This window comes from Juglans microcarpa x Juglans regia, chromosome 6D (assembly GCF_004785595.1).
Source record: "Juglans microcarpa x Juglans regia isolate MS1-56 chromosome 6D, Jm3101_v1.0, whole genome shotgun sequence".
NCBI lineage: Eukaryota > Viridiplantae > Streptophyta > Magnoliopsida > Fagales > Juglandaceae > Juglans > Juglans microcarpa x Juglans regia.
Genome location: NC_054604.1, coordinates 1,948,044 through 1,965,487, shown reverse-complemented (window position 1 = coordinate 1,965,487; position 17,444 = coordinate 1,948,044). Strand labels below are relative to the sequence as shown.

At 37.7% G+C, this 17,444-nt stretch overlaps 1 protein-coding gene across 2 annotated transcripts; it reads left to right on the top strand.

Moving 5' to 3' along the window:
- Positions 1-6,229: 6,229 nt before the first annotated feature.
- LOC121235212 (cell division control protein 48 homolog C-like) lies at positions 6,230-8,015 on the top strand. 2 transcript variants are annotated; one of them, XM_041131510.1, is made up of 3 exons: positions 6,230-6,417; positions 7,459-7,726; positions 7,856-8,015. In XM_041131510.1, exons 2-3 carry the CDS (start codon positions 7,514-7,516, stop codon positions 7,997-7,999), a joined length of 357 nt encoding a protein of 118 aa, XP_040987444.1. In that variant the 5' UTR covers positions 6,230-6,417; positions 7,459-7,513; the 3' UTR covers positions 8,000-8,015. The 2 variants fall into 2 exon arrangements, with proteins under 2 accessions (XP_040987444.1, XP_040987445.1); XM_041131511.1 differs by lacking the exon at positions 6,230-6,417 and adding an exon at positions 7,258-7,368.
- The last annotated feature ends 9,429 nt before the right edge of the window (positions 8,016-17,444 follow it).

Sequence of the window (17,444 nt, the reverse complement as noted above, 5' to 3'; positions counted from 1 at the left end):
GGTGTTGAATTTCAAATGAATGATTTCTTTAATAAAAAAGGGATCATGCATCACAAAACTTGCGTTGAAACCCCTCAACAAAATGGTATTGTTGAGAGGAAACACCAACATTTATTAAATGTAGCCCGTGCTCTCAGATTTCAGGCTGCTCTATCTTTAGAATTCTGGAATGAATGTGTTTTAACAGCCACTTACATCATTAACAGAATTCCAACTCCACTTTTGGCAAATAAAACCCCATATGAGCTTCTTTTTAATACTAAACCAACTTATGCTCACATGAGAGTTTTTGGATCACTGTGTTTTGCAACAACCATTTCTAGTGGTAGGAAGAAATTTGACCCTAGAGGTCGCCAATGTATTTTCCTTGGTTACCCTTTTGGAGCCAAGGGATATAAACTTTTAGATCTTCAAACTCACTCCATTTTCATATCACGAGATGTTGTCTTCCATGAGCATATTTTCCCTTTCCAAACACCTTCATCCATCCCTTCTCAACTTCCTCAATCTGCCCCCATTTTCAATTCGCACTCCCCTACTTCTTGTTGTTTTCCCACTAATCTTCCTCCTCCAAGCTCTCAATCCACTACTGTTACTCCTCTTGATGACTCTGACAACTTTATCTTACCACCCGACAACAATTCCCCATCTCTTTCCACGGGCCTTTCCATTGACACACCTTATGACTAGCTTTCACCTACCCTCATTCGAAGGTCCACTAGACTTAGGACAGCACCAAAATACTTATAAGATTTTCATTGTCAACAGGTGTTGCTTAACTCACCTCACCAATCGGATTCCAAGGTTCCTGTTGCTTCTCATGGTAAGTCTTTTCCTTTATCTAATTGCATCTCTTATCAAAAGTTCACTCCATCTTTTCGAACTTTCACTTCCTCCATTTCCATCCAATCTGAACCCACATCTTATAAGCAAGCTTTAAAAGGTCCTGGTTGGTGCTAAGCTATGGAAGCTGAAATTGCAGCTTTGGAACAAAACCATACCTGGACAGTCACTAATTTGCCTGCAGGGAAAGAGGCAATAGATTGTAAGTATGTTTACAAAGTGAAATTTAAATCTGATGGTACTGTGGAGAGATTAAAACCTCGTTTAGTAGCTAAAGGATACACCCAACTTGAAGGTATTGATTATACCAAAACATTTTCACCAGTTGCAAAACTTGTTACCGTGAGGTGCTTGCTTACTGTTTCAACAGTTAAAGGATGGTTTTTACATCAATTTGATGTAAACAATGCTTTCCTCAATGGTGATTTAACCGATGAAATTTATATCAAAAAACCACCTGGGTATGCCAAAGGAAAACCCAACCAAGTTTGTAAGTTGCACAAAAGTCTTTATGGCATTAAACAAGCCTCTAGGCAGTGGTACTCCAAGTTCTCTTCCTCTCTCATTGAATTTGGTTTCATCCAATCCAAAGCTGACTATAGTTTGTTCACTAAGCATGATAAGACCTCTTACACTGTTTTATTGGTTTATGTGGATGACATTGTAGTTGCTAGTACTTGTCAAAACTCCATTGATTCACTCAGAATTTTTTTGAATCACAAGTTCAAAATTAAAGACCTTGGCTGTTTAAGGTATTTCTTAGGCCTGGAAATTGCTCGATCCTCTCAAGGCATACACATATGTCAAAGGAAGTATGCTTTGGATATCTTGGCTAATTCGTGCATGCTTGGTTGCAAACCCCTCAAGCTTCCCATGGATCAGAATTTTAAACTAAGTAGGAATGAGGGCACTCCTTTAACTGATCCAAGCTTGTTTCGAAGGTTAATTGGGAGATTGCTGTATTTGACAATTACAAGACCAGATCTTTGTTTTGCTGTCCAACTCTTAAGTCAATTCATGGATAGGCCGACATCTTGTCATTTGGCAGCATTTACAAAGTCCTCAGATACATCAAAACAGCCCCTGGTCAAGGCATTCTACTCTCCTCTTCCTCTCAATTACAGCTTAAGGCATATTGTGATTCAGATTGGGCATCTTGTCCCGAAACTCACCGCTCCACTACGGGTTATTGTATCTTTTTAGGCAATTCTCTAGTTTCTTGGAAATCTAAGAAACAAACGGTCGTCTCTCGATCTTCAGCTAAATCTGAATACAGGTCTATGGCAGCCACATGTTCCGAATTAACCTGGCTTCGTTACCTCCTCTCGGATCTCGGCATCCATCATCCTCAAGCTGCACTCCTTTTTTCTGACAACCAAGTAGCCCTTCACATTGCTGCCAACCTAGTGTTTCACGAGAGAACGAAACACATTGAACTTGACTGTCACTTGGTTAGAGATCAGATTCAAGCCGAATATGTCACTACAGCTCATGTGTCCTCTCAAAGTCAGCTCGCCGACATATTCACAAAGGCTTTACCCTCTCATCTGTTACACTCACACATGCTCAAGATGGGAATAGTAAATTTCTATTCTCCATCTTGCGCGCGCGGGGGGGGGGGGGGGGAGGGGGTGTTAGAGGACACAAGTCAAGCTACAAGTCGTTAATTATTCTTCTGCATTTATTATATTTCTTTGTTGTAATTTTCATATACTTTTATTTCAATTACCAGCTAGCAATAAGACAGTTAGGACCATCTGTTAGTTGGTTATGATTCTTTTATGTACATATACCATTCTTTTGCTATAGATGCAATCACATTGAGCATAATATACCAGACGAAAAGTGTAACGCCCCGTCCCTGAGGTTTCGGAGAGTTAACTCATATTACCTGATAATCATCTCCAACATTGCTAATACTCTTCCAAAAGCTTCAAAACAAACGTACACACTTCAAATTTAATTACCCACACATACTCGTATATAAAATCCTCAATACGGTAATCCCAAAATTTACCAACTTCTCTAGATGTCACTTAAACTCACATTTCGACAATATAATTATCAAAATTCACCAATACTTATCAAACGCTTTCTATTATTAATCCACTATTCTTAAGTCATTTCACCCAATTCTTCATAGTCCTGATCCTCAGTTGAAATATCCAAAAAATCATCTGAAAATATTGGAGATAAGAGGGGGTGAGTTATCAACAATTCAGTAAGCAAAGAACATATACTAGTATGTAAACATGAGCATTTACAAATTTCAGAATGCAGAACAAAACACTTTTTATTTTCAGAATGTAGAGTTAGAACATATTATAAAAAATATCAGAGCTAAAGTTCAAAAATATTCTTAATCAAAATTCATTTGGCACAGCATAACTAAAACATCATATCAGAGCAGAATTCCATGTTTAACTCCCGTGGTAGGGTTGTGCAAACCCCGGTGGCCCACCGAGCAGAAACAGAATGTGAATCTTCCCCTTATCATTTTCGAAGCCCCGAGTGTGCACATAGGAAAAACCACGAAGAAAACTACTTTGTTTCCAAAGTGGGTGCACCAGAAATAGAAAAGTTGGTACCAACCCAAACAAAGGCCACAGTTTTACACCCGTGGTGAGGTCAGAACAGAAACAGAATGTCATGCCAGAGGTTTCAGAAATCACATCATATCACATCAGAGTACAGAACATTTTTCAGAACAAGACCAAGTTAGATCATAAAATATAATTTATGCACATATTTTCATATTTGCTCTCTTTTGTATAGTTCAGAAACAGAATGTCAAAACTTTGCTCATGTCTACACCAGTCATGACAGAAAGTACTTTATTCTTAAACAGAATTTTATGAGTCATGCAGAACAAATAACTGAGGTCATTTTAAATTTCTTTTCATAACAAAACATGCATATTTTTCCAAAATCAACCTCAGTCCATTTTATTTATTTTATGCAAAGTCTAGTATAAAAACCTCGCTTACCTGAACTTCTTAACTTTCCAAAAATTTCATCAACAAAGCCGAACAAGAATTAATCTTTACCTATAAGATAATCACGTAATTTCTGTAAATTTCCAATCAATCACGTATTTCGATGTTTAAGCCTAAACTTCTAAAATAACCTATTTTAATTCCTCAAAACCTAAAATTCTCCTAACCTCAAGATATATTATCACTTTCTAAAAATCATCAATATCCACTTAATTGAAGTCGTATCGAATAAAAAATTTAATCGCACAAGTATTAAGATAATTACAGAACTCAATAAAAAGTAATATTTAAAATATTTAAAATGCCAACAACGTATTATAAATTAATAGAATACTTTTGACTATTTTTAAAAAAAAATCTTATAAAATACGTCGTGAAAAACTTCTCTCTTAAAAATAGGTTTACTTCCTTTAGTTAACAATATTATTAAAATATTATTTACACAAAAATAATTATTTTATGAGACTTCAAACAAAACCCATTTAAACAAAAATCCAAAAAGTTCACTCATTCGAAAACATACATATAGTACATACACTAAGGGAAAACTGGTAATAGTATTCAACTCTTAGGTTAACAATTTACATATATATATATATATAAAACTTATGAGGGATAACTAGCAGTGAACGGAAACAAAAACACAAATAACAGAAGTAGCGACGGCAGTGCTTACACCAGGAGAAGTTAGGGGCCGCGTGCGACGGCTGGGCTGGAAATACCGTGGTGCCGCGGCTGTCGAGCTGGGGAGGGAGTGCGGTGGGGATGCTGCCTACGCTGGGCAGTAAAAGCGAGAGAGGCAGAGAGAGATGAGCGGGAGGAAGGGAGTTCGGTGTGAGGTAGGTAGAGGTAGCTCACCGTGGGGAACAAAGCGGCGTGTGGCGGACTGGAGGTGACATAATTTTTGCCGGTGGTTTTCTGTGTAAAACTTTCCGTGGCTGGTGGCACCGAGGAGTTGGGGTGGCTGCAAGTGTGGCTCTGCTTCAGGTGTCTAAAACAGGGGTTGCCTCTACTTGGTTCCCGACGGTTGGTGTCGTGTGTGTGGTGCATGGAAGTGCTGGGGTGGCGCAGTGCAGTGGTTCAGTGGGTGGATCTCTCGGTGGAGGGTGAGTGCAGCGGCTTATGGTGGTTGAACATGCTCTGTTTTGGATACCAAAACAGAGCAGTCCGAGGCTTGCAATAGCGGCCACGGGGCGTTGGGCTGCAACTCCATGTGGCTGGGCACGGTGGTGAGGTCTGGACATAGGTTCACAGTGGAGAGTGGGTGAGTTGTGCGGCAGCAACAAGTGGGTACAGTGGGTGATGGAGGCTGAGCCGTGAAGAGAAAATAGCGGCAATGAAACTTGCTAGCACAGAGAAGGGATCTCGGTTTGGCCTTCTGTGAAGAGGAGGACGAGCGGCACTTAGTCTAGGATTGATGTTGCTTCACATATATAAGAGTTATAAGAGGAAACAAAAAAAGAAAACCTAAAGAAGAAGAAGAGAGGGACGTGCATGAAAAAGGAAACGGCTTAAAGCCGTGCGACGTATATTCTAGACTCGTTTTCACGAGCCTGGGCTGGGGACCAAATGGGCTGGGCCCAAAAGAAAATAACACACTCTCAAATAGGCCCAGTCCAAGAATAGAAGAGTCCAACAAAAGAAAAAGACACAATAAAAATAAATAAGAACTAAATAAAAACACTACAACTCAATATTAATAAAATAAAATAATTAAAGTTCAACAATAAAATTATTCATTAAAGCAAAGAGCAATTTAAATGCAAACAATTATTACTATCAAGAAAGCACATTAAAATAAATTTCACAACTTAAAAATTTATAAAATAAAACCAACGATAAATCCGATAAATTTAAAACAAGAGAATTAATTTTTAAATTAATTAAAATAATCCTTCCATAAAAAAATATACACTAAAATACGGGATATCACAAAAAGTTTCTTCTCCATTGACCCAGCTCTCTGTTTTTCTTCATCCTCTCTGTTTTTACTTTCTTACAGACGAAAAAGTTTAGACAGAAAATGTGTGAGGTTAAGACCTTGCATAGACCACTCCGTACAGAATGAAAAGATGATCCTACAGCAGAAGGGAGAGCATATTGTGGAAATCAAGGACCTGCATTTCCTTTATCAGATGAACAAATAAAAAGAAAATGATATAAATTATCTGATTTTTTAACTCAATGTTCATGTTAAACAAAGCTTCTCCACTGGTCTTCCTGGTCTGGATTTCAGCCAATATTTCATCCCTGAGATTTTAGACTAAAATGTACCCTTATTCGTTGTATTTGCAGAAACAAGTAAAGGATCTTGAAGAAAGGAGGAATTCAATTATAATTGAAGAAGAAGATAGTTTAGAGAACTATTACGATCTGCTACAGCAGTACAGAAGCTTGAAGAAGGATGTTCGTGATATTGTGTTCTATCCAAAGTACTGCTTACCTTTCTTGCAGGCTAGAAGGCTCGTGTGTATTGAATGTTCTTGGTCTGAAGAAGTTTCCCCATCTTTCTCTATCAAGGACCTGGTCACATGGGGAGTGATAATAAATTTTGAAAGAGTAAAAAGTGTATCTGAAGGTGAGAACTGTCAATGGTTTCTCACTGAACATGGCCATCTTTCTTTTAATTCAAATTCATGAAATATTAAACAATTAATGTGTGGTCCAGATGATGCAAATAGAAAGCCCGAAAAGATGGAGACTACACAGTGGATATTCTTACAAGATGTGTGGTGAGCAAAGATGGAATTGCGAAAAAAAACCATTAAGATTGTCCTATTGAAAGAGCCTGGAGAACCTGTTGTTGTTTCTGTTCCTATCTCCCAGGCAAAGACCCTAATTCTACTCTGTGGTTTTATGTTGTCAATCTCCAACATGTTGATTAATTTATTTCTTTTATCTATAAAACTTGTTTATTCTTTCCATTGAAAGTTGCAGTTGTGATTTATTTTGGGGCTTTCTGAATCTGTTACATTTCAGTTCTTTTAATAGCATGAACTGAGCTTGGAGTTTATCTGTTTTAATTGTTTGATTGTTGAGATGAGTAGCTTTTCAAGTTTATTAACTCGCTAATGTTTTTGAATGGGTGGTTTTTTGGTAAATGCAGAATAGCTGGGTGTTTTGTTTAGAGAGATAATCGAACTGCTCTCTATGATTAAAAGGATTCGCTCTTTAATTGATTCATGCTTTTGTGTCTGCTATTCAACTGGCCTTTGTGTTTCCATAGAACATAGCATTTGCTTTTCTCTTATGTTCTACTATCATACCTTTACTTTTTATATTCTTAAATTCTTTGTTGACTCCACTGATCAGTCAGTCACTGAAGAATTAATAGCCTCTCATATCATGAACAGATTATTAGTTTGAGCAGTATTCTCTTCAAAGTATTGCTTACCTTTCTTGCAGGCTAGAAGTCTCGTGTGTATTGAATGCTCTAGGTGTGAAGAAGTTTCCCCATCTTTCTCTATCAAGTACCCGGTCACATGGGGAGTGATAATAATTTTTGAAAGAGTAAAAAGTGTATCTGAAGGTGAGAACTGCCTATGGTTTCTCACTGAACATGGCCATCTTCCTTTTAATTCAAATTCATGAATTATCAAACAATTAATGTGTGGTCCAGATGATGCAAATAGAAAGCCCGAAGATGGAGACTACACAGTGGATATTCTTTCAAGATGTGTCGTGAGCAAAGATGGATATTCTTACATGCTATCTTACGGCTTGGTATATTTGGTAAACTTCTAGAACCTTTGCTCAGTTCGGATGAGCGTGAGCTGATATTGAAAGCGCTTGGGAGGAAGAAGCCTATTGATGCCAGTGTGGATTTGAGTGTTATTGGACGAATGGATACTTGTGAGAATTTGAGTGGAGCCGATCTTGCTGCACTGGTTTGTCGATACTGAATAGATATTTTTTTATATAATGTTGAAACTGATCCTTTGTTTGTATGTTCTTGGGGGGAGTGGGGATTGGTGTAGGAGTTTTGCACCAAACATCTAAATCTCTACTAACGACAGATGAATGAAGCTGCAATGGTTGCTCTTGAAGAGAAATTAACATCAACTGAGAGCACTTCTGATGCAGCTCCATGGACCATCAAGACGACACATTTTGAGCAAACTGTGAGTAAAATCTCTCCTTCCGTATCAGACGAGGTATGATTTGGTCACTGCTTATTAGTATCCAGTGCGAGGATACTTTAGTCACTACTCTGAGGATACAAAGTAGTGACTTTCGTGGATGGCTACTATAAAACTAAAACTTATTGGAAGAAAATATTCACTTTTGACATCAAGACTTTTCTTCTTTTGTATACAATTTTTCCTATCATTAAAGTGGCAAGTGGATTGTCTCATCCTCGTCTATGGCGCTAGAAAAAACCGAGTAATCATTCTTCGCATGCTGTCTTTAAGCTCTTGGATAAAATCGATAGTATTGTTTTTGCTGCTTCAACAATGGAAGACATGTTAAAAGGAGTTCGAAAAAATGAATTGACCTAGTTAGTGACTCAAGTATCCTAGCACCGGATTCTAATAAGCAGAGATCAAATCATACCTCGTCTGTTACGGAAGGAGAGATTTTACTCAGAGCTTGCTCAAAATGTGTTGTCTTGATGGTCCATGGAGCTGCATTAGAAGTGCTCTCAGTTGATGTTAGTTTCTCTTCAAGAGCAATCATTGCAGCTTCATTCATCTGTCATTAGTAGAAATTTAGATGTTTAGTGCAAAATCCCGACACCAATCCCCACTCCCTACAAGAACATACAAACGGAGGATTAGTTTCAACATTATATAGAAAAAGATCTATTCAGCATCGACAAACCAGTGCAACAAGATCAGCTTCACTCATATTCTCACAAGCATCCATTCGCCCAATAGCACTCAAATCCACACTGGCATCAATAGGCTTCTTCCTCCCATGCGCTTTCAATATCAGCCCACGCTCATCTGAACTAGGCAAAGGAATGTAAAAAAGTTTATAAAATCTACCACGCTCCAAGACAGGAAGGTCCATAACCTCAGGTCTTTCAGAAGAAATGACAACAGGAAGGAATTAATAAGACAGTAATCATCAGAATGCATTGAAGAATATTACACAATATTCTGATTTACCTATTTGTTGCACCAATGACATAAACACCCCTCCGGTGCTCTGCACCGTCTACCTCTATAAGTAACTGCAGTTGTACACAATGAGGTTAATTTTATCAATATCTCCTTACACTGAAAAGAGCCTATCAATGGATGAACAAGAATAAACAGTAGTTTTGTTTGACTCTTTTTATTTCGTTTATGCCCATGTATGATTGAGTGTAACTGCAGGTTTGCCCTACTCCTGTTATTTGTTTATCTCCTTATACTTCTCTCTCTCTCTCTTTCTCTCTCTCACAGCATCTACCTCCCGATCTCTTGTTTCTCTCCCTGGGTTTCCTTCACCGCCCATTGCTGCCGCAGTCCACCAGCCACCTCTGCCACCACACCTCGCCGATTGACTACCTCCGCCAGCCACCTTCGTTTCAAGTTCCTCTCTCTTTCTCTCAGCTCTCTCTGCTTCGATTTTTCTAAGACTCTAACTTGCCTCTTATTTTCTTTATTTTCCTCTTTTTTCAGTCACTCAAGGACACAAAAAATGTGCATTTTCTTCCTGCAGGAAAATGGACATAGTAAAAGAATGGCCCCATTTCAAACTCGTTCAATGAGTCGGCCTGGGTTGCAAGGAGTTTCAGCCACTCCATCATGAAGAGTTGTTAGGCTGGATTGGATCTTCCAGGTTTTGTTTTCCTCATCTAATCACAGAAGCTTGTGAACATGCCTTTAAATTTAAAGAAATGACTTTAGTAGCAAATATAAAGGTCATTATGACTTTAGTAGCCACTCCATCAGTATGTTTCAGAGCTCAAAAATAGACTAGAAAATGTTATCCAATTCCTCTTTCATGGCTATGAATAGTATTTCGGAAGTGTAGCTATTCTGGCTTGGTGGGATTGGAATTCTAAGACATGGGCTATGCCTATTGCTATCAATAAAAGTTTATGCTTGCATGCCTAAAAAAAAAAAGAAAAAAAAAAAAAAGAATTCTTAAGTGTGTGAAATCAAGGTCTGGGGTTGAGTGTTTTTTTAATACTAGATGAACTGCTGGAAGTTAGACAATGAAAAAAGACCTAGGTATTGCACATACTTTTCCTAAATATCACATCTAGGGTTCCTTTAGTCACTCAGATTAACACAAATGTTGAGAGCATATTGAAAAAATATTCCCAACTCCAATAATTAAATAAAACTAAATTAAAATAAAGTCAAACTCTTGCTGCCTAGATCAACTTTTTTCTTTGATTGTTTCAATTGGATGTTTACTTTTGAATTGTTCAATTGTTTCCTTTTTTTTTTTAAGCAAGCTTGTAAAAGTATTTCTCATTCGCTTGTCTTTATGCTGCGACAGAGGCAGGCAACTAATGGTGGGTTTCAAGGTCGACCCAAGAAAGATAGTGATACATGTTATGCATTTTGGTGAGTCTAATGAAATCACTCTAAAGATCCACATGATAGTATGGAGTTTTCTTGCCTTGAGAAAAACAATGTGCTTGTATAGGATCGGAGCAGTGTGACGAATCTTAAGGGGCTACAAATTTATTGATGAAAAAGCTTTACGTGGATTTTTGCTGACTTGTCAGTCTGAGGTAATGATGCATTGTTATGAGACCTGCTGCAATGATTGGTACTGAGGATAGGATTTTGAATCAATGGGCACACTTTGTAGAACAATATGGCTTTTTTTTCCGCACATTGGGGATGGATATGCCAAGTATGTCTTGAATCTATCATTTGCAATCTGGTGATAAATTATTTAAGTTTGAAACTTATCATTACTACTCATGGTGGCTGTATATTATTTTTAAAATAGTTATTGACAACTTTGACTTTCAATTATCTTGGGATTGCACCTCATAAGCTGAAAGGGTATCTTGTCAAGTATCTTATTCGGTATGGTAAGAGCGGCCCCCAAATGGTTGAAAACTTGAAGAACCCAAAAGAGAAAAGAACTAGCTGCTGTCAGTTATAGTTGAAGATGACTGATAACTGCTACATAATATGCATGGAAATCTACCTGCACAGAATACTGAAATGAAGTAATTTGCGATGTTCTAAGTTATTACAGCTTTAATACCAATACCTTTATGTTGTATGTAATGAATATATTTTTTAATCAATTTGTGCTATTATCTGCTTCTACAACAGAGGACTTTTATGTTCTAATTTTTTTTTTCTTCCAAGTGGGCAAACGTGCCTCGTTGAGCCACTACTAGTTGGAACATAAATTACTAAACAGAAAACGTATTGAGTAGAGCAGTAGGATTTTGTTCAGGTTCTTAAGAAATTGTTTGACCTGGTTCAGTAATCTCTCGACAACCCGTCCCCCTTCTTTACCAGACTTTATTGTCAAAGCATCCACCCTGCGAATCATGGGGAAGAAACAAAATTCTCAATTTTTTTATTTTTTTATTTTTTTTATTCTTTTATAGTTAATAAGAAACTTTATTCCCAAGAATAGAGAAAATCTAAGTACACAAGACGTATACAAATGAAGACCTACATCTCTCTAAAAAACAAAAGAAAAGCTAATACAAATTCAGGAAGTTAACATCATCCATTACAAGAGTTTTAGCCCACAGACACAAAGTACTAAAGAAAAAATGTAACACCCCGTATTTTAGTGTATTTTTTTTAATTGAAAGATTATTTGTTATTAATTTAAAATTTATTCTCTTGTTTTAAAATTGTTGGATTTTTAGTTGTGTTATTTTTATGATTTTTAGTTTACGAAAATTATTTTTGAAATGCTTTCTCTAAATTAATTATTTTTACGCGTTAAAATTTCTTCTCAAAGTAAATTAACTTGTTGTGGGGTTTAATTATTTATTTTCACTTTAATCACTGCGTTTGAATTATTTTATTTTACTTGCTATGTTAAAATCGTTTCCGTTGGATCGTTTTTGTGACCCAAGATATGAGGATTGGACCTTATTTCTATCCCTACATTTTCTCTTTCCTCTTTTCTTTTTCTTCTTTTTTTTTTCTTTTCCTTTTTCTCCTCTCCTCTCCCGCGCGCCGCACTCTCTCCCTCTCTCTTCCCGTGCGTCGCCCCTCTCCCCCAGCCCGCCGCCATGAGCCGGCGGTGGCCGTCACCTCCCAGTCCGTTCGCCTCCCCTGCCACCGGCGACCTCACCCCACCAACCTCACCTCCATTCGCGCCGCCGTTAACCACCAGCAGCCTTTCAAAGCCGCGGCGTCACCTTTGCTCCAGCGCCGCCGTCGCGCCACCTCCGGCCACCATCTTCTCACTACCTCATCCTCGACCTCTTGGCAACCCATTGGACCCAACCCCACCTCCGATCTGTCACCGGTGAAGCCCCACCATCAACATTTCCGTTTTGGGTGTTTTTGCACTTCAACTGCCTCTTGCGCCGCCACCCACGGCCAACCACCACCACCACTAGCCTCACCGACATCCCTAAGCCCTACCCTATCAATCTCGGGTCTTCGTTTACACCCGTTCAAAAGTGAGTTTTTGAGACCCACGACCACAGTGCTTTTGGTACTGTTTTGTTGCTGCGTTGCCACTTCTAGCACCTCCGTGATCTCTCAAAAATTATATTATAGCATTGTAAGTATTTTTTTTCGAAGAACTTTTGAGATTTAAATGTATTTATGCTCTAATTCATATTTACTGTTAATTTATTGGTGGTGCCGGACTGAGTCCGAGGAGTAAGGGGATCGGTTAGATTGGATGAAGGAGTTGTTTGTGTGAGATTGGTTTATGTTATGAAATTTGTTGGCTGTTTCGGGTTTGAATATTGGTGTTTTGAGTTTGACGTCGGTCATGGTGAATATTGATGATTTTTAGGAAGTGATGATATATTTTTTTTTTGGATTATTGGTTTGATGTATTGGAAATGTTTAGAAGGGTTTGTTGGGGCCTTTTAACAACTAGGAGTGTTGAGATATTTTTTCCTGTTGTGGAGTGTGAACGGAGAGAGAGTAGTGTGTAGTGTCGTCCTGATTAAATTGCTAGTAATTGTTTGGGACTGCGAACTGTAGGAATAAGTGTGAATTATTGGAATTTGAGTTGACTTTGGTTTTGATGCTTGTATTGGACAATATTGAGATTGGAATAGAATATTTTGGGTCGAAGTGTGGGCTGTACGGATTATTTTTTTGGCTGATTGAGTTTGATTGAACTTACTGAATTATGGTCTAGAAATTGGGTATTAAGTTGTCTAAGACCAATTTTGTGTTGTTGGACTTTAATATTTAGTTTATATTATTTTTATGAATAGGTGACGAGACGGATAGAGATCGTATCCAAGTCATAGATAATGCGCTGCAGGAGTCAGGTAAGTGGGGTTCCTATGCTAGGTTTTATACAAGTTAATAAGACTGAGGTTGATTTTATGAAAACTTGCATATTTTGTGTTGTGTTGGGAACTTGTGAAAATAAAAGATCAACCTCGGTCACTCATCTGCATTATTTATGAAATCTGTGTGAAAAAAGAAAAATTTGTTCTGGCATGCATTGTGTAGACATGAGCTAAATTCTGTCATGTGGTTTCTGAAATCTGAAAAATGAGCTATATTGAGAATATGAAAAGTTGTGCATTTATTTGAAAAGATATTCTGGCTTTTGTGTTCAGTGTGTGTAAACTGTCTGATTCTGTTTTGATACTCTGTATTATTTTGATATAACATCTGAAAACCTTTGGCATGGTGTACTGGTTTTCGTATCTGACTCTGTCTCTGCTTTGCTCTGCTCTGCTCTGTTATGCTCTTCTCTGTTTGGGTTGGTACCAACTTCTCTGTCTCTGAATGCACCCACTTTGGAAACAAAGTGGTTTTTTTTGTGGTCTTTCCTGTGTGCACACTCGGGACTCCGAGAAGAATAAAGGAAAGATTTCATCTCTGTCTCTGCCTGGTTTGACCACCGGGGTTAGCACAACCCTACCACGGGGGTGAAACATGGTCTCTGCTCTGTTTGATGCTCTGTTTTGATCTGATGATGATACTCAGTTTATGTTATGCCAAAGCACTATGAGTTTTACTTGTCTTAAAACCATCGCTCTGTTACTTTTGAAAATATGTTCTGTTCTGCATGATAACTCTGGAAAATATTTTGTTCTGGATGCTCTACTTTGTAAATGCTCATGTTTACACGCTAGCATATGACTTCTGCTTACTGAGTTGTTGATAACTCACCCCTTATTTTCATAATATTTTTCAGATGATGTGGAGAGTCCAACTGAGGACCTGGATTAGATTGGTGGGCATGATTAAGCTGAGAGAGGATGTTAGAAGAAGGAATTCTGATGTCTCATGTCTTGTAGATTTAATTTTATCTTGGGCTTGGGTTTAGTAAGACTTTTGAAGTTATTAGTTTGGTTTGTTATGACTACCGGGAGATTTTGGACTCCTTAGCTTATTTTGCTGCAGTAATAGCTTTGTAGAGTTTCAATGTGGTTATTTAGAGTACTTGAGATTGAGTTTTGCTAATAAAGTTTTGGAGTTTTATTTTAGTTGTGTTGGAAAACATGTTCTTAAGTGATAGGTAGTAATTCTCCAGGCCAGCTGGGTTTGGGGCGTTACATTTGGTATCAGAGCCAGGTTTGAATTCTGCATACTATAAACCTTGGAGGTTTAGATTTCTGTGGGTTCATAGGATGTCAAGATTGTAGTGTAGGAACTTGAGGAATTTAAGGATTATCTCGTGGATATTTAAGTTTGGGATTCTAAAAACCTTATGATGGATTTTGATGGGATTTGAGGATTTAGATTTTGTAAATTCTAAGAAATGATTTTTATAACATATCAGGTTTTAGATCCGGTAAGCTTATTCTTTAGGATGCAGGAGATGACTTGGAAATGATCTAAGGTTTAACTTTTGAAGTTGACCTAAGTTTGACCGAAAGATAGGTTTGAGGTTCTGCTGACTAAAAACATTTGAGTTTTGGATATATGTGGGTTTAGGGAGAAACTTCAGATTTGAGGTGTAGATTTGTATACAATAAGAGCTGATTTTGCGAATATTTAAGGTTTTAAATTTTGCAGACTTTATGATTGAGTTTTGAGATTTAGGGATTTTAGATCCGACAAAATTAGTTTGTGGACTATAGGAGATAATTTTTTTTAAGATTTAAGGTTTAGATTTTTGTGGTTTAGATTTTAAAGATGTACTGGAGTTTAGAGCGAAGTTGGGTTTACAATATGAGATGAGAGGAATGACTATACGAGTTGGTTAAAGATATAGCTAAGAATGGGTAAAATCATGTGTGCAGTACCAGAAGAGTTTAAAGGTTTAATTGGAAATTATTGTTTTTATTTAAATTGAATTTATTTGGTTTTGTTTGATTTTATTTTATTTGAATTGAAATTATGTTATTTTATTTATTAAGTTTATTTTATTTTGTTTGTTTCGTTCGAACCTGAAAAGCGGGTTAAGAATTAAGTTATGGCAGGAAGATGGTACGACTGAAAACGCTATTGTTATATTTAGCGGAGTAAACTTGAACTTTTTGGTGTGCTTTTATAATATCAAGGTTTGAAAGGAACGGCATGGTCTGGGTGATCTTTTTTAGGGAGTATGATATTTGAGATTTTCGATTTCATAGATGTATGACACGAGGCTTTAGAATAGAAGATTGTAAGTTCAACAAACTTTAAGGATAGATTTACGAAAATTTCACCAAAAGTTTAAGGTTTTGCAGACTTTAGGAAATGATTGTTATTATTTAATGTTTTAGATTTTGAAAGCTTCGGGAGTCGATTGTTTTATTATTGGATATAAGTTCATCGATCTTACAGATTTCAGAAATTGATTCTTGTATAATTTAAGGTTTTAAAATTGCAATTTGAAGGACTGATTTATAATGAGATTGAAATTTTTTACTTCTGCAGGCTTGGTGTGTTAGCTTGATTTATTTTGGAGACTGATTAATCTATGACCATTAATGGGGTTGATCGAAGTTGAGTTATTGATATTGGGATTTTCAAGGGGATTATTTCTTTGAGAATTGAAGGTGTTGGTCTAGTTTCGATAATTATTATTATTAGTTCGAGGTTTTAGTGGCAGGTTTTAGGATTGATCCATGTCAGATTTAAGGGTAATAGTTGGTGCAGATTCAGAAAGGAATTCTTGGTGATTTTGAGGAAAGTGTGTAATATTTCATGGTTTTGAGAGATCAAGCATTTTCTTCTACCAAAATGTTTATTGATGGTTAACCTTGGAAGTGGCTAATAGGTTACCAACTTGTAGAATACAATGAAGGTTTGTGAGTTTTAACATAGGAGTCGATTGAGGTTAGCGCAGATCGTGTTGCGATAATAATAATAATAATCATTGGGATTCCTTGGATGTTGTATTAAGGCTCTTGTGGAAAGATGAGATTTTGAATAGAATAGGCACCCTAGGAATACTGGACGTGTTGTGCCACTGGAGGACTAATACGAGTATGATGGAATTGCCTATGGAGACAGACTTGAGAGAACATTACTCATGCTTGTTGGGAGTTACTGATGGTATGATCCTTTCGAGCGTGTTTTGGGTTGTATCTTCTTTCCTGCTTTAGCGTCATGTTTGACCTTACAAATTTCGAGGACGAAATTTTTTAAGGGGGGAAGGATGTAACACCCCGTATTTTAGTGTATTTTTTTTAATTGAAAGATTATTTGTTATTAATTTAAAATTTATTCTCTTGTTTTAAAATTGTTGGATTTTTAGTTGTGTTATTTTTATGATTTTTAGTTTACGAAAATTATTTTTGAAGTGCTTTCTCTAAATTAATTATTTTTATGCGTTAAAATTTCTTCTCAATTAAATTAACTTGTTGTGGGGTTTAATTATTTATTTTCACTTTAATCACTGCGTTTGAATTATTTTATTTTACTTGCTATGTTAAAATCGTTTCCGTTGGATCGTTTTTGTGACCCAAGATATGAGGATTGGACCTTATTTCTTTCCCTACATTTTCTCTTTCCTCTTTTCTTTTTCTTCTTTTTTTTTTCTTTTCCTTTTTCTCCTCTCCTCTCCCGCGCGCCGCACTCTCTCCCTCTCTCTTCCCGTGCGTCGCCCCTCTCCCCCAGCCCGCCGCCATGAGCCGGCGGTGGCAGTCACCTCCCAGTCCGTTCACCTCCCTTGCCACCGGCGACCTCACCCCACCAACCTCACCTCCATTCGCGCCGCCGTTAACCACCAGCAGCCTTTCAAAGCCGCGGCGTCACCTTCGCTCCAGCGCCGCCGTCGCGCCACCTCCGGCCACCATCTTCTCACTACTTCATCCTCGACCTCTTGGCAACCCATTGGACCCAACCCCACCTCCGATCTGTCACCGGCGAAGCCCCACCATCAACATTTCCATTTTGGGTGTTTTTGCACTTCAACCGCCTCTTGTGCCGCCACCCACGGCCAACCACCACCACCACTAGCCCCACTGACATCCCTAAGCCCTACCCTATCAATCTCGGGTCTTCGTTTACACCCGTTCAAAAGTGGGTTTTTGAGACCCGCGGCCACAGTGCTTTTGGCACTATTTTGTTGCTGCGTTGCCACTTCTAGCACCTC